The 18,269-nt window shown below is 53.1% G+C and overlaps 7 protein-coding genes across 7 annotated transcripts; 2 read left to right on the top strand and 5 right to left on the bottom strand.

The window, feature by feature from the left end:
- Nucleotides 1-18: 18 nt before the first annotated feature.
- AYO20_07153 (hypothetical protein) lies at nt 19-2,565 on the bottom strand (the record flags this gene model as incomplete). The annotated part of the gene is made up of 1 exon (XM_022645440.1): nt 19-2,565. The coding sequence occupies one exon, from the start codon at nt 2,563-2,565 to the stop codon at nt 19-21; it is 2,547 nt and encodes an 848-aa protein (XP_022498658.1).
- A 546-nt stretch (nt 2,566-3,111) lies between these two features.
- AYO20_07152 (hypothetical protein) lies at nt 3,112-4,408 on the bottom strand (the record flags this gene model as incomplete). The annotated part of the gene is made up of 2 exons (XM_022645439.1): nt 3,112-3,417; nt 3,536-4,408. 2 exons carry the CDS (start codon nt 4,406-4,408, stop codon nt 3,112-3,114), a joined length of 1,179 nt encoding a protein of 392 aa, XP_022498657.1.
- A 340-nt stretch (nt 4,409-4,748) lies between these two features.
- AYO20_07151 (hypothetical protein) lies at nt 4,749-6,849 on the top strand (the record flags this gene model as incomplete). Its single annotated transcript, XM_022645438.1, has 3 exons — nt 4,749-5,690; nt 5,737-6,211; nt 6,653-6,849. The coding sequence occupies 3 exons, from the start codon at nt 4,749-4,751 to the stop codon at nt 6,847-6,849; spliced, it is 1,614 nt and encodes a 537-aa protein (XP_022498656.1).
- A 605-nt stretch (nt 6,850-7,454) lies between these two features.
- On the bottom strand, nt 7,455-8,942 carry AYO20_07150 (hypothetical protein; the record flags this gene model as incomplete). The annotated part of the gene is made up of 1 exon (XM_022645437.1): nt 7,455-8,942. One exon carries the CDS (start codon nt 8,940-8,942, stop codon nt 7,455-7,457), a length of 1,488 nt encoding a protein of 495 aa, XP_022498655.1.
- A 1,011-nt stretch (nt 8,943-9,953) lies between these two features.
- AYO20_07149 (hypothetical protein) lies at nt 9,954-10,980 on the bottom strand (the record flags this gene model as incomplete). Its single annotated transcript, XM_022645436.1, has 2 exons — nt 9,954-10,875; nt 10,934-10,980. 2 exons carry the CDS (start codon nt 10,978-10,980, stop codon nt 9,954-9,956), a joined length of 969 nt encoding a protein of 322 aa, XP_022498654.1.
- Nucleotides 10,981-12,387: 1,407 nt separating this feature from the next.
- On the bottom strand, nt 12,388-13,278 carry AYO20_07148 (hypothetical protein; the record flags this gene model as incomplete). Its single annotated transcript, XM_022645435.1, has 1 exon — nt 12,388-13,278. The coding sequence occupies one exon, from the start codon at nt 13,276-13,278 to the stop codon at nt 12,388-12,390; it is 891 nt and encodes a 296-aa protein (XP_022498653.1).
- A 1,030-nt stretch (nt 13,279-14,308) lies between these two features.
- Nucleotides 14,309-17,754, top strand: AYO20_07147 (hypothetical protein; the record flags this gene model as incomplete). The annotated part of the gene is made up of 3 exons (XM_022645434.1): nt 14,309-14,393; nt 14,444-16,132; nt 16,181-17,754. The coding sequence occupies 3 exons, from the start codon at nt 14,309-14,311 to the stop codon at nt 17,752-17,754; spliced, it is 3,348 nt and encodes a 1,115-aa protein (XP_022498652.1).
- Between the last annotated feature and the right edge of the window lie 515 nt (nt 17,755-18,269).

Here is an 18,269-nt window from a genome sequence, read left to right as displayed (position 1 = left end):
CCAGGCTGCTGGTAGACTTCAGTGCTGAGGCCAAGGACTGCTACTGTGCAACCTCACCAGCTCATAGAGTGCATCTGCGTCCTTTGCTATGGCCGATGCAGACGCTCCGGACTCTCCCTGTGAGAGCTGGACCAGCAGATCAAAGACCGATTCGTTCAACGGACCCGAACCCGACTCCTCCATCGTCTTCAACTCATGCTCAATCTCCGAGGATATGCGTAGATTCTGGACTTGAGCCATGACCATTGCCGAGTGTGCGCCGTACATCAAATCCGAGTCAAGCTCTGGGAAGGCTTGGCTTGCTTGTCTCACGATGAACATCATGTTTTCGTTTTGCTGGGCTTCCACTCTCGCACGGTCCATCAGGATCCGTGCTCTCGCCGACTTCTCATACCAGTCTCGCGCTTTGTGGGTGATTTCCCCAGGGAATCTGCCGCTGTTGTCTCGTTCTGCCTTCGCTCCGAATGTCATCAAGAGCTCGATGACTTTGTCGCTGTTTGCTGCATGAGCCATGTGCAATGGTGTCCATCCTTGTCCGAATGGGAGATTCGGATCAGCTCCATTTTCCAGTAGAAGTCTCACTACATCAGACAGTCCTTTCCCTGCAGCGTGGTGGAGGGCAGTTGCGCCGGCCGAGACAGGCCCTTCCCGTGCATTGATATCATCAACGTAGGGCAGAAGCAGTTCCACAAAAGGCATGACGTGGTCACAAATTTCGTACTCGTGGCTCTTGAATATTTCGTGCAAAGGCAAACAACCTGCCAAATTGTACTCATTGATCAAGCGAGACATGCTCCCACTAGCAGATTCGAGAGGCGCCCCGGCCTCCGTCTCAGAGTCCTGCAGGCTCGTCATCCAAGCCATGACAAGCTCTAGAGTGTCGACACTCGCTCCTTCGCAGCAAGCGTGGATAATGTTTCGGTTTCCTTGGTCCCTTGAATTGAAATCAGCTCCTTCCTCGAGCAGAAACTGGCAGATATCAACTTGGCCGACGCAGGCGCTCATGAGAAGAGGTGTCAAGCCAGAAAGACTGCGTTCATTTAGCTGATGCGTCGTCCTAGGGTAGACAAGCTTGACCATTTCAAGGCTTTTGGAGGCGACGGCTGATTGCAATACCGACTGCCGACCAAATGTAAGAATGTTTGGATCCGCACCCCGCTCTATTAGGAGCTGGGCCGCAAATGTGTTGCCAATTGAGGCAGCCAAGTTCAGCGGCGTAAACCCTGCCTGGTTCCTGACATCCAAGTCGATGCCAGGCATTGAAACCAGCAGCTTCAAGGTCAGTTGCTGTGTCCAATCAGGACGTTCGCGGAAACGCCGAGCGATTCCAGAGGCTTCAAGGAATTGGCTCATGTCCCAATCCTCTCGTACCGGCGGCCGAGGAATCGGGGAGTCTTGCAAGACGTAATGTAAGGCCGTATTCCGCCGCACATCATGCACGTTGATGGTACTTCCGGCAGAGCGCAGCGCAGCCACAAACATTGGTAGACGCCAACCCGCTGCGAGGTGTATGGGCAGTAGCCCGTCTTTTACCCGTAAGATATTGACGTTGATCCCAGCATCCAGTAATGCAAGGAACGAGGACCAGTTCTCCTGCTCAATTGCTTTGCACACCAATGGAGACTGAGCTCTGAAATTCCCCGCATGTTCGTGGCGAGGTAAAGGAGCTCGGGGGTCGTAGCTTGGTAGGAAGTCGGTCTTCCCTGTGGCATAAGCGAGTCTGTATAGCACATGACGAATAATATAACCTTGAGAGTACTCCGCAAGGTCGATCCAAAGGTTCACGGAGGTAAGTTCAGTGAAGTTTTGGGTATAGTTCAGCACAAAATCCAAGGCATCCGTATCACCAGCTCGAACGGTAGTCTGAAGATCCGAGGGCGCCGTCTCTGTTTCCGCTTTCAACCGTTGGCCGTATTGGCGAAACAACAACTCGAAGCACTTGGGCCGTTTGATCCGAATGGACAATTCGAATAAGATCCTGGCTTCTGTCCGGGATCTTTCAGCCTCGTCAGTGTCGCCTTGGAGGCTTTCCGGAGGCAGTTCCCGTAGCAAAGTTTCCGCATCATCGGCAAGAATGACATGTCGGCGTGGGGCCAGAAGATCCCACATCTTTGTTGTTTCATTGGCGAGGTCCACATTCTTCGGCGCCATCTCTGGATACATGGCAGCGTTCACGTTTCGACCCACGAAGTTAGACCACGTAATTTCTTGCTTTAGCCAAAACAATTTTGCGTATTCAAGATCGCGCATCCCGTCCGACAAGCAGTACATGTTGACGAATCTCGCCAACAAGCGGGGATGCATCGGATACATCTTATGGGTCGCTTCGAGTAGAATGTCAGAGATATACCACCGGTACAGATCCAGCTCACCAAGCCCCTCGGGTAAGCTGAAACTTCGGACGGTGCTGGCCCAGAGGGCCTGGTGTCGTGCAGAGAGGACACGAGTAAAATCGTCACCGGTGCAGTCCGGATTTAGCTGCGCCATGGCAAGGCTGTCGTTCCACCGTTTGGCCAGGATTGCGTTTTTCTTGCAGCCAAAGCCTTGTCCATAGCAGATCGACATGATCTTGCGATGCTCGGACCAAGGATTGGCATGTTCAGCTTCTGCCTTCATTCGTTGAAACAGTACCCGTGTGACCGCTCGTGGCATGTCCTACACGCAGCAACACTGAGATGCGGCAAACACGTACTTAAATGCAAATCGTACTCACTTTAGTTGGATGCGCTCTCTCCTGTTCCCCAACAGCAGAAGCCTTCGTATAGAAGGAGACCATATTGTTCCGAGTGCGTCTAGATGACTGGTGTCTATCGGTGCTATAGGGCGTCTGATCGTGTAGCTGGTCAGGGCTAGAGTCCAAGTCAGAACATGTCTACTTGCGGTGACAATGCACCCACAAAAGGAATCTCTGGAATATGATTACAGGCATCCGTCTCAATGGATCAGCTGTAAGCAAGTATGGCACAAGGTAAGTCTTGGGTAGAGATTGTTCGCTGTCTGGTGTTGGTGGTGTCTGGCTTATCGTCCTGTCGGTCTACCACAGTATGTGTCAGTCATTCCAGAGTGGTTACAAGGACGTAGTTCAAAGCAGTCACCAGGTCAGGATGTTCTTCAAACCAGCTCTTGTACAATGAAGGCTTGAAAGCTTGATTCACCATCCTTATCAAAGTCAGCCCAGCACTTCACACAGTCGTCCGAGGCATACGCAGCAGTACGGAATTCTGCCCACAAGGTATTCAAAAGCCCGTGACTAGCGTAGCGGCCAAGTGCAGGGACTAGGTCGTTGAGGTTACTAGAGGGAGCAATGTCTTGGAGCGATGGCGTGCCACCTGGCACCTTGGACTCGAGCCGTGGCTCCTTTTCCGGATCGAAATCAAAAAGAATGAATGCAAGAACGAGCCCCAGGGAATACGAGTCCTGGCATCGAAACAGCCAATCCCTCATCGTTGGAGGACAGGTTTTGTTATCCAAATCCCAATGCTAAATCCCCTTCAGTTAATAATTGTGCGGAAGATGGAGCGAGCGGGCTTCTGACCTCGGGGGCACGCCATGGAAGAGTACTGCCTCGAACTTCTCGTTCAACGTCTGGTGATGAAACTAAGTTAGCCGCGCCTCTTGCGAACCCAAAATCTGCTATTTTGGCAGTTAGGGAACCGTCAGAATTGCGAAAGAGGAGTATGTTGTCAGGTTTGATATCGCCAACCGTGACATCCGCTTTGTGTAGGCCGGAGATCCCGTGAGTCACCTCACTGGCAAGTCGTGCCCGCGTCTCTGGCGCTGTTAACGCGTTGGACAGCATAAAGGTCCTGAGATCTGTGACGGCGAGCTCCATCACTATCACAGGTTGCAACAGCGGCAGCCCCAGTTCATCCTGAGGCTGGCCGTCCTCAAGATCTCCTTCTGGCTCTTCGGTGAGCAATTCGGGCTTCAATGAAATAGCAAGGATATCGATGATGTTAGCGTGCCGGCGCAGGTCTGGATGTGTCATTACCCTTAACTCCATGCCGGTCTCCTTCAACAAAGCATCATTCTGACGCTCTTTTGCGACTGAGCGCGGTTGCGTTGAATCGATGTTGGTATACTTGAGAGCCACCGGTCTCCCATTGAATGAGCCTTTGAAGACGGCCCCAGTGTGACCCTTGCCAATGGCTTGACCGCGCTGTAGCATGTCGTAAGGAGCGAAGATGACGCCACAGTCTTCGATGTTTAAAAAGAAATCAAGCCATGTTCGAGGTCCACTTTGTTTCTCGCTTGCCTGCTCCTTGTCGGCCGTTGGTAGGGAGACACACGCAGAGGATGACAAGGACGGCAAAATGGGAACACCAGAGAAGTTGGAAGCAACTGAAGGAAAACTGTATTCTGCAGCTTCCACGTCAGCATCATCGGGCAAATCTTCCGCAGCAGACATCACGCAAGTAGCAGTCGGGCGAGAACTTTCAAAACTCTCTCTCAATTCATGCGAAAGGAGGCCTACGCAAGTTGATATCTCACAGCGAAGGTCAAGAAACCAAAGGTGTCAGTCGTGTTGCGTCACTGCCTACAGTGTTGGCGTGAGTCACGTGCATCTCGACTCACCTTCCTTTTCTTCAATTCACTCTCGGTCTCTTTAGCCTCGATCCAACAACTCGATGGCGAGTATCGTGGATTCGACAACGGCGTGCGGTCCCACGTCTTTCGCCTGTCAGCAGCTGCCTCTTACATTACCAGCGGGACACGTTGAGCGTAGGTAGTAATAGGCCGGCTTTATCATGGATATCTTCCAGACGACGGTGACATCTCTGCGAATTATATGGACATTCGTCGACGGTTGCAAATCATTTTCCAAAGATGCCGCGTCGCTTGCGGTTCGCCTGAAGTATGACGAAAGAATCATCGTCCGGATCCTGCAATACTTCGAGTACCGCAAAACTCGTTCGCAGAGTCAGGTCCTTAACCAAGACGACGAGATTCTGTTGAACGAATTGGCCGAATACCTCCGTGTATTTCTTGAAGGTATTGAGAGCGCAAGATTAAAGGTGCAAACAAGGGGTCTGTTGCGGCTTTGGACACAAGCGACGTGGGCTTTGCGAGCCAGGGACATTCAAAAGCTGGAGAAAGAGCTCTACGAATGGACACAACGCTTTGACGTTCGACTTGTCGCGTTGCCTGCTAATTTGAGGACTCTTTTGGACCTGAGCCGTGAGGCAGCGACGGAACAAGACTCGCCAGGCCTGTTTGTTCTCCGTCAGGTCGAGACTATGAAAGCCCATAAATCAAAGGCGAATGCCGCCAATCTGCGGTGTGAGCCAGACGCTGTTGATCTGCGGGAGAGGACAAATCGCTCGCTAGAAAGCTATGTGGCTGAGTACAAAGGCCGGGTTTCGTTCGTGGAGTACTATGCTCAATCTCGTCTGTTAGAATCAAAAGACTCTTGCGAGGAACTGGCCACGATTTTGAGTATGGCTAATCCGGTTACCATGGGCTGTCTTCAGTGCTCGGCCTTCTTCGTCGATGCCGCCCACGACAGGTATGGTCTTGTCTACGGTATCCCTTCTCACTTGTCACCTCAACCTGGGCAGCAGCTACGGACCCTGCATGATCTGTTTCGAGAGACGAGCCAGACGAAAAGGCTTTTGCATCCTCTAAATCGACGCTTTCACGTGGCCAGCATGATTGCCACAGCATTGCTCTATGTACATGCCATGGGTTGGGTATGTATGGACCTTATGCCCTAAATTCTCACTCACCTCGCCACAGGTTCACAAATCCTTGAAGTCCGACAATATTTTGATCTTGGAGGGCAACCAAGCTGACGCCAAACATCGATTCCCACACGTAATTGGCAGCCCATATCTGGTCGGTTTCCCATACGCGCGACAAAACGCTGCGTTATCCGCTCCATTGGCCTTTCAAGAAGCGTCAACGACGGGCGTAGACATATACCGTCACCCCGGCCGCCAGGGAGCCACCCCTGCTGAGCGCTTCTCGATGTGCCACGATGTGTACAGCTTAGGGGTGGTCCTGCTGGAAATAGGACTCTGGAAGGCTATTGACGAGAAACTGGGCGATTTTCAAGGCAAGACCCCGGCGGAGGTCAAAGACAAGTTACTGAACATGGCGCAACATCTCAGTGTTGTCATGGGCAGAAAATATCAGGATATCGTTCTGATTTGTCTACATATCGGCGAAAACGAAGAGGTAGGGTCGGTCAGGTATGTGCAAGAGATCCTCGGTAAGCTTGAGGAGCTATCGACAGTGATGAATTGATATCCTTGAGGGGGAACCCCAGACATTTGTAGTAAGGGTACGTGCGCGCTGTTGGTGCAGCACCACCATGTGAAATCTTCATATGTGGTCCGAAAATGGCCAAGATCTACTCCGTGCTGGCTCACATGCGCCGCGGCCAGAATACCCTGGACAGCGAGGGCACATGGGAGGCCCTGTCTAGTCGCGCATGGACAGAGACTTGCATTCGCTCGATTTGCGCCTGTTGCACTTGCTAACACTCAGGACCCAACAAAAGCCGACGCTTCGTGGTTTGCACCGACGTGGACGAACCGAAATTCCTTCAGATCTTCAGGAAATCTTAGGGGTGTGGCTCCGGTTATTGTCTCCGCCAGCTCAACATCAGAGTAGTACGGGGTCGTGAACACCCACTGCGACTCCCAGACAGATGAGCTCCCGGGAGAACTTGATATGATGCGATTCGATATGCGCTCGAAGGTCTCCACGATGGCAGACACCAAGAACGGCTACCCGATCACCGGCTTTGAAACACAATTTCTCGAGGTTGTTTGCGATCATCGTGAACCAATTGCGGCCCAAATTCTCAGTGGATCCAGGTATGACGGTGCTCTCTATGATGCATAGATCTGGCAGTGAAGCGGTCCAGCGTTTGCCGTGGCTGCGTGAATTGACAACATGTGGTGCCGTGGCCCATCGGTACGCCCGAGGACCTTCTCGCACCAAGCTCACGTCAGAGATCTGATTTGCGAGCGCTTCGTTCGCTGCCCCTGCCAAGCCAGCCTTGTCCTTTGGTGGAGACCGTCGCCGTTAAAGCCCATCGCAAAGCGGGCTTTGGACTGAGGAGATTTCAGAGAACCAGAATTATGAGGAAGATTTTTCCCTCTTTCGGCCGCTGCCCGAATGCTATTGCCGTCTTGCCACAGATAGCTTGGAGGCAGGCGATGGTGTAACCTAAACTTCACAATAACATTTTGGAAAAGAAGGCGCCTTAAATAAGACGCACTCGCTAGAACCACATACTCTACTTTCCAAGACAACAAGTCGTCGAGCTCGAGATTAGGGATTCTTCCACTGCATTCTTTACATTTATGTGTCAAAACTCAAAGCCAGTTCCATGCCAACGCCCTACATACCTCTCTATTCAAAGTGTACAAAGCAAACTCGTTTTATCATTTCTTGTCTTAGATTGTTTAGAACCTCACCCACAGCACTATCTGTCGGGCGGTTGATCATTTTTCACGAGCAAGTCGACAACGGCGAAAGTGACCAAAGGTAGCAGTACCCAATCCGACGAGCAGCCAGGAAAACAAGATCGGGAGAGCGCGGTGGACCACGGGGACTGCACCGCGGGACCAAATGTCTGTCAGGAGAGCGTATGCCTCGTTGTCCGGGAGGGCAAAGCCCCAGCGATAAAACGCCGGATTGAGCTCGGGCGGGCTGATGGAGCTCGACAAGTTGATAACAATCCAGGTCAGAATGAAAAATGGCATGACGGGGACAGGCCAGAAGGCGGCCGCTGTGTCGACAACGACAAAGTGTACCATGTGAAGCAACCAAAAGGTCATCCATGTCAAGGCGAACTGCGCCGCATCAACCGACCATGATTCTCGGAATGCCCAGATGTATCCGGCCATGCCGAGTCCGGAGAACAGGGTGTAGCCAGAGGCAAAAATCACGCGGATAATCCCAGTGGTAGTCGGGGGCACCTGTTTGTATATCCCCAGTTCATTGGAGAGACCGTTTAGAATTAACACGAAAAAGAACTGTTCGAGCACTGGCATCACCATCGTCGCTGTGTTGTATAGCAACCTTGTCGGGTGAGTGGCTTTCATAATGTTGACAGCAGAGATCCCGATAGGGTGGAACAGGACCTGCACGGCGGCACTGTGGTTTCGGTTCAGAGTCTGCAGCACGGCTTGGCCATGTCTGTGGTGATAGTCTTGTTCGGCAGCCTCTGCCAGGACCTCGAAATTGGACTCCAACGCCTCGTCCGAGAATGGAGGGTATCTGATCTCGTTCCATATGTATGTGAGAGCATCCGAGGCCTGGTACGTCTGAGCCGCTTGGCCACCGGCGAGGGCACCATCAAGCCTCGCCGACGCATTGGGGTTTACCACGAAAGCCGCCCAGTACGAGCCAGATTTGACTGCGTCCTCTGCTTCAGCAAGAGAGCTCGGTCCATTGGCAGAAGGCTTCTCGAATGAAGGGAAGCTGGGGCCTCGAAGGCCCTCGTAAGCACTGTTGACAGAGTCACCGATTGTCCCACCGTCGAGGTCCAGCCACAAAACATTCAACGAGGAGACACGGCTGTTGGATCCCCACAGAGATCCGTAGAGGTACGACAAGTTTGCCAGGAAAAGCAGCTGCAGCAGGACGAAGACGACTGCGATCTTGAGAAGAAAAGACTTTCGCGTGTGCAGCCAAAACTCCTGTCCAGATCTGTCGCCCAACTCTGCTTGTAGGGAGTGGTAGGATGTCTTCTCGGGCGGTTGTGAACGGCGACTGTTGGCTCGTGAGAGGAAAGAGGCTCGGGCCGGCTGCGGCTCGGGCGTGTAGAAGCTCCTCGAGGTGCTACTGTGGGCACGGAGCAGAAAAGGGGCCCTGTCAGGGAGGTTTTCGGAATGAGAGGACTGCTTTGATAGGTTGGTCGACCGGACACTCTCGTCGTCGAGGAGCAAAGGGGCTTGAAACGGCCCGATCTGGTACTGGAGAGGCATTGTTGGGCTTTTCGAGACTCTTTGAGTGCTTTGCAGCAACCGAAACCACTCCCCAAGCCCACGCAATACGGGCTTCTTAAATATTCCATTGAGGGCGACATACGTGGTGTATCTATCTGTATGCAAGCATCTTTCTTTAGAACCTCTTTGCACCTCGTCCGATTGGATCTGGAAATCCGTGCCTGCATCAAGCAAGAAAGGCCGCGGGGATTGCCCGAAGCGGACAGGGTCGGTGCAGTGCAGGCATGGAGGATTTGCTGCGACGGGACAGGATCTTCTTCTTCGCACCAGGAAGGAACGCGCAATGTGCTGTTTGAAAATAGAAGAGCGACAAACGAATGTGCACACATGCACAGGAGGTCCCAATGCACGCGCGGTGGCTCGGTGCAGGCAGGCCCGGTCGCCCGGCAAGCATGTCCTCATCCGGTAGCTGTTGTCTACGCGGTACGTTCCTTCCAGTCCGCCGCATGGGTTGGAAATGGTTGCTCGAGAGATTTGTAAGTCAGTAACTTACTTCCCTGGCCCGATGTGATGTGAAGGTGCACAGCACATGGAGGGGCGTATGGGTGTTCTCACCCTTTATCAGATCTGAGGAATCAATTGCCCATCGCCGACCGCCCCTTGCGTGCGTATGACGGTGCCTTGATGCTGGGGCAGTCACGTTCAAAAGCAGTATAAGGGCTTGGATCAGGCCTCAAGAGAGACGGCGATGCAAGAACAGGTGCCAGCGTCTTTTTGGCTTTGTAAGTGATGATCTGTAGTCATAAAGTTGTAGGTTGTAGTATTTGCACAATTACTATAAATTATCATTGACCATTTCCGCGTCTTGCAGGGTTTGCTTTCTATATTTTGTTTCATCCGTTATCTGCAATGCCTGATACCCCAAAGCTAGAATCGCCAAACATTGCTTTTGTCCGTTATAGGCCATGGCTCATCGTGGTGTTCATGTGCCGTTTTCCAAAACCCCTGAAATAATGTACAAGAATAACGCTCGAAAAACTGACAGGCAGCTCAAAATCGGAACCGACCAATGCCCCATCGTTTCTGGCGTCCAAGGTCATTGTGTTCGACAGGGTATTTGGACAGGGCAGACTGGATGTGGGAGCCCTGGCCAGCCGTCATGTTGGTCCCACGATACCCTTCGGTGGCAGTGTTGTCGTAGGAATCGTTGTTTTGATATGTGGTTGCATTTTGATCCGAGGTGATCGGTGCCGGTCCTTGGTCAAGAGGAGGCAGGCCGCCGTTCCTTCCGGCTTCTTTTTCGAGTTCCGCTTCTCTTTCTCTCCAGCCCTGAGGGACGTGGCGCTTCGACCGCACCGAAGGCCAAAGGTCGAGCAGGAACGAGAGGACGTAAAAGGTGAAGATGAGGGCGACAATCCACTCGAAAACAGCAGCAACATTTTCGTGGTTGTTCCACGATGTAGAGGCAAAGACGATGGCGAGGATAATCTCGAGAATGATAAAGGCAAGTTTGACCCAGAAGGAAATACGCAGGACGCGGTGCTGGCGGTAGTGGACGCCAAGTCGTTGATATTCGGCGCAGAGGAAGATGGCCGAGATGATGTATCCACCAATAAAGAGAAGCAGACATCCGTCATGAACTTTGTGATGATGGTAGGTGTCGAAGATGGACAGAAAGATCAGACCGCAGGTGCCTGCGATGGCGAAGAAGATGGCACAACTCGAGAGCGCGGATTGGACGCGGGACGTGTTGGGTGCCAGACGACCATAGTGTCGAAGCCATCGCTCCGACATGAAACCCAGGTCGAGGAAGACGGTGGTGATGACGGCACCGGTGATGAAGAGCGGTTTCAGTCCAAATGCCCCAATGTCAGATATGTAGGCTATGTGCTGGTTTGCGCTCATGGACGGTAGGTGAGGATGTCCGTTGGCTTCCCAGGAGCAGAACATGGCCAGCAGCATGCCGAGCCACCTGTGTGAGGAAAGTCAGTAACACTGTTCAGACTAGACAGAGTGTCGGCACTACGTACATGCCCGCCGAGATCACGGGGAACCACCAAGCACTGAGCCACCACATTTTGATAGGGTTCGAGAGAGTTGTTGGAAGTAAGAGTTGAGAGAGTTGAGGGCTAGAGGCGCAGGTGGAGGTGGTAGATGGAGAGATGGAGAAGCTGGATGTCAAAGTACAGCTTGGCTGGAGGCAACAGGTCAATATGAAGAAAAATGTTAATGTCCGAATTCACTCAATGCGGCACGTTTGCGGGAGACTAATGCTACTGATTAAGTAACCTGCTAGGGCCTTACTACATCATTCTGGGAAACCGTGAGGCAATGACGGAGATATTCCAGATGTAACTGCAAGATGACGGCCAGCCCATTGGCTCGTGTCGATGGTGACTACTCATGGCGGAGCCATTTACTTAGCGACATGTGCCGCACAGAATCGGAGAGAACGAGATCCGGAAACGTCTCGTGTGCCATGCCTCGTTGAGCATTAATGGCCGGAAGATGCACATGCAACATAGTCGGATATAACGGTGAGGTGAGAGGTATGAGCCACTGCCAAGTACCAAGGCAATGGTAGCAATATGTGCAAGTACTGCAGAGGAGAAGGGATGAATGCTCTTGTTGGGCACGACGTCATTGACAGTAGAGAGATCTTTGGGAAGGTGGGAACTTGATGGCGGATTACAACCAATCACAGATGTGTCTGGACATGTTCCGAGTCTTCCGGTAACATGACGACATGGTAAAGTCTCGGACAATCTCGCCATTTCCCCTGATCTTCGGAGCCGAATACGATGTTTTCCCAAAAAGACGCACTCGGCTTCGACATGCGGTCTAGCAACCTCGTACAATAGCTGAGCCAACCACGAACCTCAACATCTTACCAAAGCATCGGTCACTCTGATGCCTCCATTCCCAAAGCTCTTCGGCGACCGTAGTTATTGATAAGAACTGCGACATAGAAAACCTCTATCGGTTAGCATATCTTGCTTGTCCCGCTCATTGACCGCTCCTTCCCCTTAGCTTGAATGACTGTGCAGATGCTAGCAGGATCCTTTTGAGGAAGAATGCCCCCAACGGCTTCACTGACTGTGTGGGCGATAATATGTCAGCAACCCCAATTCACTTGCCGATAACGTGCTGACCAAGCCATTACCATGCAGCGAGCGCCATTTCCTCGATGGGGCAAGTCTAGACTCTGGGGTACATCCGAGATAGACCTGGATTGCGGCGTGCTGTGGTACAAGTTGACTTCAGGATATATGTAAGAACCCGCGAAGAAGTTTATTCGACTTCTAGGAGATCTCGTCCCGAAACCGGGATTGTTGTTTGTTGGGGCAGTAATATTTTGTTATATGGGGAACTGCCTCCGTGTCTACCGTTTTGAGAATGTGCGAAAGTCCTATCCTCCGCTTGTCGACGAGAAATAGGCAGGTGTTCCCAAAGGCTCTGGGCATCTCAGAAGGTATTGGATTCCCTACGGCAGGCTGACTTTGAGTACGTCTTGAATGCGCTCGGTTTGCTGGGGATCAACGCCAATCTGAACCAGGTAGGTGGAAAGGCCGCCATAAGTTGTCTCGAGGTGCCGGGCAATCTTCTCACAAAAGTCTGGCGGACACTGCGCAAACGACTCGTCTAGACCAATGCCTTCGATCTCTTTCATCCTTTCCTCCTTCTCTGGCTCGAGTTCCGGTTCAGACTTGGCATAGTCCTTGCTGGCAGCATTCAAATCGATGTCGCACAACAGCAGCACCAACAATATTATCATTCCGGTTCGATCCTTACCTTGGGTGCAATTGATCATGACAGGCCACCGTGCCTCGTCGGCGAGGACGTCAAAGACTTGTTTGATCTCAGGTTGGCTGTGGTCGAGGGTGTCAATCCCGAGGCCGATGAGGCCCCGTGGCAGCATCAATTCTTTTCCAAGCACCGATATACCTTCTGTCCGATAGCCCAAAGCCATCAAGAACAACAGCTTGGCAAGACTGGTATACTTCAGCTGCCAGATCAGATGTCGTTCAAAGCCTTTGCCGTTGAGATTGATGTGCTCGTAACGGATGCCAGGTATTTGGAGCGGTGCAGCGATGGTCTCATTGGACGAAGGCGCTGGTTGTGCCGCCACAGCAGCTCCGGACCGTTTCGTGGCCGCATTGATGTGTTCTGTTTTGGAGCGAAGGTCGATGATCGTCTTGATCTTGTACTTGTTGACCAATGCATCGCGGTCGGACGCGCTGGTGTCGTCCGGTCGCGCACTCCTGAAAAGGAGACCCGGGCGGAGAACTTGAGCTCCCAGGATGGTGTTGATGTGAGCTCCCACATCACGAAAATTGAGCAGGTTGTCAAAGTTATGTCCAATGGGACGATCCATATTGGTGACGATTTGACTTGTGGTTGTCGGAGTGGAGCCCTGGCGTTCTTGCGTGCCTGGCAATATGGTATGGAATGGTACTTGTGTTGGGTTGGCAAAAAACAAGGTGATGAAAGCTGCCAGCCACCTGCCCGACTGCATGTCATTGTGGGGCACGGGAAGGAGCTCTGGAGGGTAATTAGTACGGTAAGTTTCCTTGGTCCCTGCTTCCCTGTCCCCTGGTCTAGCTGTGTAACTGGGTCGGTGGCTGGATGCTTCTACTCTGTAGGTACCACATGGGCGCCGCAGAAGCTCGAACTGGGCAGCTCATGAGTTTCTCGGGGAGTTCTCCTCTTCCTCCTCTTCTTGGATAAGCGAAGGGTCCGATCCAGAATGGGGTGCGGCCATGGCTATCGGCATCGCATCGTGTGCCTTTCCCCTCCATCTCATTCTCCTCCCTACAGAGTTCTCCAACCAGAAACAAGAAGGATGGCTTGTGATAGAAAAAGCGAATGTCGACAATTTTCACACCACCTAAACTGTAGGTAGGCGCGATCATCAATAGCTGGTAGCTAGTTTGGCTTTCTGGTAGTGGGAGTAGCTCTCCTTCGATTCCTATTGGCATGACGTAGGTGGTAATAGGGACACTTGGGATGACATAGACAAGTGCAGGTCTTGGTCATGACGGTGGTGGGTGGTGGTGGATGGTGGTGGATGGGGGACTGCGGACGGTGGACGGCCCATGGTGCACTGCCGTAGGGATGGTCCAGGGTTCCTCCTCCCAAGCAATCTTGGGGACCTTTTGATGAGCGAGCGGCACGCCACTGGCCTTCTGCAGCTCTTTTGGTTTTATTCCCCTTCTGCTGATCTGAAATGCAAGTAGAGCTCCTTCTACTGTACCATCACCTCCCTCTGTCTCTCGTTTTTGGCACTCAGAGAACCGCCAGTCTCCATGCCGTGGTAGATTTTTGACTGTGTTGTTGCTTGCGCAACCCGCCCGCCTGCTTCCACCACCACCTATCAATTACCCGAGAAGCAACCAGGGCCAAGCATGTCGGCCAGCGTTGCCCATGCCCATGCCCATTCCCATCCCCATCAGAGCAGCTTCACCCCCTCGGACAAGCTCGAAGATCAAGGTCAGTCAACCATTTTCCCTCTTGCTTCATGGCAAACTGACATGCTACAGCTGCCTCTGCGGCGTTGTCTGTCGCTCGAGACACTCCGACCACCAAGAACAGCACCTCTTCGATCCTCGACCAGGAAGGTCGGCTATCTGCTGCCAGTGCGTCAACCCCGCCCTTGATATCCATCCCCAAACCACCCCCTCGCATCCAGTTCACAAAACTAACTGCCGCCCCAGGTGCTGCACTTTCTCTAAAGTACGCGCGAGCTGAAGACCTTCCCTCATTTCCTTCAACTGGCGGCGTCAAACTCGCATCCGCTGGCGCTGCCGCAAGCCTCGCGGAATCCAACAAGAAACCCATCCAAGTTTGGACCCCCGGCGCCATCCCTCACGCAAACACCGCTGCCTATAGAGCAAAAGACTATGAGATGGAGCCTCTGTGGAAGCCGGAGCTGAGTCGGGCGGGCTCCCAGGCGGCACTGGCTGCTCATCGGGACGCTGCACCAGTGGATATCTGGAGAGCTCCGGAAACAGAGCAGGGTCATTCGGCAGCGTCCTCGGCCTTGCAGAACCCAAAGTCTCCCCCACCGATCACAGAGAGGAATGTTTCGAGTGATGGGCGACAAAAGGCACTCTTGGCCGCCACAGCATCCTTGTCCGGTGGCAGACGGCGCGCAGAATCCGCCCCGACACGACCAGCGCCGACACCAGCACACTCTGCCTGGGCCATCAAGGCTGCGACATCATCTCAAAATGTGAAACCCCCCTCATCACCGAGCCCACCATCGACGAGTGAACTGTCGAGCGCAGATGCTGCTCGGGTCCAATATATGGCCAGGAACAACGTCTCTAGACAGATGTACACGTCCAACCCACCGGTCGCAATAGAAGTGGAAGAAAGGAGAAGGCAGGAGATGCTGCGCGCGTCCGCGGTTGCCATGGCGAGGAAAATGTTCGCCATTCAGCAGGCGCAGATTGACGAGGCAAGGGGAATCCACCGTTCACAAAGTCACTACGCCGCCTACACCGCACGGCGACGAGCACAGTCAGACGCCGCAAAACAACCAACAACCACTGATGACCTGCCACGCTATGAGAATCTAGAAGAGGCAGCCCGCAAATTGGCCCAAGAGCGACTCGCCAAGCTACACGATGAGCACGCCGAATACCGACAGTACTACGGACAACAAACTGCGCCACCTAGGTCGCGGCTCACGTTACGGCGTGGCCGGCGGACGTCTGACATACGAGAGGATGACTCTGACTCTGACTTGGAAGAGTCACGCAAGATCCGGGCTCAAATGTCCTTGTTTCAGGGCAAGCTCGCCGAGGTTGACAGCAAGAAGCGACAAGCCGATCGAGACGCATTACTCGCAGTGGCACACAAGAACGTGACGGCGCGCATGAATGCAATAGACGAAAAGGTCTTTTCCGAAACCGGCAAAACCAGTCCACAACAGCGTGAGCTGTGGGAGCGTCAAGCACGGGAAAGAGCACAACGCGAAAGTGACGAGAGGCTGCTTCATGTGGGAAAAGTTCATATAGGAGGTGGCAAGTACCTGGAGCAATCAGAGATCGACGCAATTGCGAAGGCTCGACTGCAGCCAACCCTCGACGAGATTACCGAGAAAGCCGAGCAACAAAGGGCCAGAGACGAGGAACTCAGACTGGAGCAAGAGAGGCTCAAGGCCGAGCAGGAAGCCGAAAAGAGACGGCAGGCAGAAATCAAGGCAGAACAGAAAGCTGTCGTTGGTGAGTTTGCCGTTGTACTTTCTTAAACCACTTACTAACTCTTTTCAGATCGTGAAAAGGCCGAACAAAAGGCACAAAAGGCCGAGGAGAGACGAATTCAGCAAGAGCAGAAACATGAGGAGAGGCGGCTGCGCACGGAACAAAAGGCCACTGAGAAGAAAGAAAAGAAGCTCACCGAACCTGCCAAAACTCGATTCCTCCCAAGCTTCCTCGGAAGGGGAGCAGTCGCCGCTGGAGGTGCAGCAGGTGCGGCCACAGCTACGGCTGTAGAAGGCGCCGCCGATGTTGTCGAAGGAGGAGCAAGAGCGGTCACGGGAACGAGTGCTCTTCCAGCGACCATGACGGGTGAAGGCGGCGAGCTCGTCGGCGAAACTGTACATGACCAAGTCACCTTGGACCCCAATGAAGCAGCTCATGCGGTGGCTGCTGCAGACCTGGAGACCGCTGAACCACCGGTGGAAGAGTCGAGAATCAGTCAGCCAGCAGACGAAGAGATCGGACCAAAGGACAATATTGGTACAACTCCATATTCTAGTATCACCCCGCCGCAGGAGCCCACGTCCCCGACGTCCCCCGGCTTCTCGACTTCACCGACGTCGCCCTCCAAGAGAGATTCCCGGGTGAAGACCTGGTTCAGGAGATTCAGAGCAGGAAGTAAAGCAGAGAATGATCTTCCAGAGCAGACGCTGCACGCAGACGAAGAGCCAAAAGAGCACATTGACACAGTTGGTCAAACAGGTGGGCCGATCAAGGAAGAAGACCCGGCCGCCACAGATTCGATTCGAGATGTTGCACTCGCAGGCCGGAGCGACAACGAGACGGACGACATGTATGGCGGATCTGTCAAGCCATATGGAAGAATCTCTCCCATTCCTGACGAGAGCATCGGGCTCGGTGCGGCTGTGAACCCCGTGGGTGGGAACGAAAGAGACATCAGTCCTCCATCAGACACGTCGTCACTAAGCGAAGAGCCATACGTGATTGCTGCTGATGTGGCTTCCTCCAAGTACTCGACGGAACACGCTGGCTCGAAACGAGACTCGGGGTTCGATCAACTGGCCACATTGACGGACGAAGATGAAGAACCTCGCGGCAGGAAAGGCTTCCGGGAGAGATTTTTGAAAAAGGTCATCCCTGGAAGAGACAAGGAGAAGGAGAAGCAAAAGCCCGGAGCCTTTGAGAGCGCAACAATAGGCCAAGCTTCGGCGCCAAATCCAACCACAGCTACCACAGACTTCTCCATAGCCGAGCCACAACAACCATACGGCCGGACTGAACCCGCCGAGACGCACGAAGCAGGCGAAACCCACGCCAACCCAGACGAGCATATCCTCTCTGAAACGGAACCCCTGCGAGAAAAGGTGCAGGAGCCCTCGACCACATCCACTGAAGCAACAGGAAACACCACTGTGACAGGCACCACGACACCTGCACTGACGCACGCACAGACCAACGGGGATGACGACGAGGACTTTGAAGAGGCCAGGGACACTTTCGACGAAGGTCGCCTAATGAGTGCGTCAAAGGTCGACAGCGGGGCCGCGAGACTCGTGGATGTTGCAGGTCCGAAAAAGAGCGAGGAGAAGACCCGGGAGGGCAGCAGGTTCACCGAGGAGTTGTGAGCAGTGCCAATGACGAACAAAGAAAAGGGAAACGATGTCACGAGAAGATATACATGGCCATCATAGAATCGATGAGTCAGTCCACAGTCCACAGTCCCAGACTCACGATTGCTGTTGGCGACGGATCATGCGAGGGAGACAGGGAAGGAAGCGTCCTTTTACATTTCCTTTGTTCTTTTTTGTTTCTCATTCCGTGCTACGTACGTGGGAAAGCGAAAAGGATGGGCGGACAATGGCACGACAAGGGGCACGATGTTTGCAAAGTCTATCAACGTCAAATGTTTCAGGATATGATATGATCGATATATACACACACGCGATGCGACGCGACGCAAAAGGCGCAGATCCAACTGTGCTTTGCGCCGCGCACCACCCGAGAGTTTTTGGTCTCTTGTCAATGCAATTTTTTGGTTGGAAATGCTTTCGCAGTTTTCGTACCTCGTTCGATTCCACCGTGCTACGCCAAAGTCAACGTCAGATCTGCTTTAGAAAGAGCTTTAGGACTAGGTCATGAA

This window comes from Fonsecaea nubica (genome assembly GCF_001646965.1).
Source record: "Fonsecaea nubica strain CBS 269.64 chromosome Unknown Scaff48, whole genome shotgun sequence".
NCBI lineage: Eukaryota > Fungi > Ascomycota > Eurotiomycetes > Chaetothyriales > Herpotrichiellaceae > Fonsecaea > Fonsecaea nubica.
Note: the sequence above shows the minus strand (reverse complement) of the source record. Positions and strands in the feature narration are given on the sequence as shown.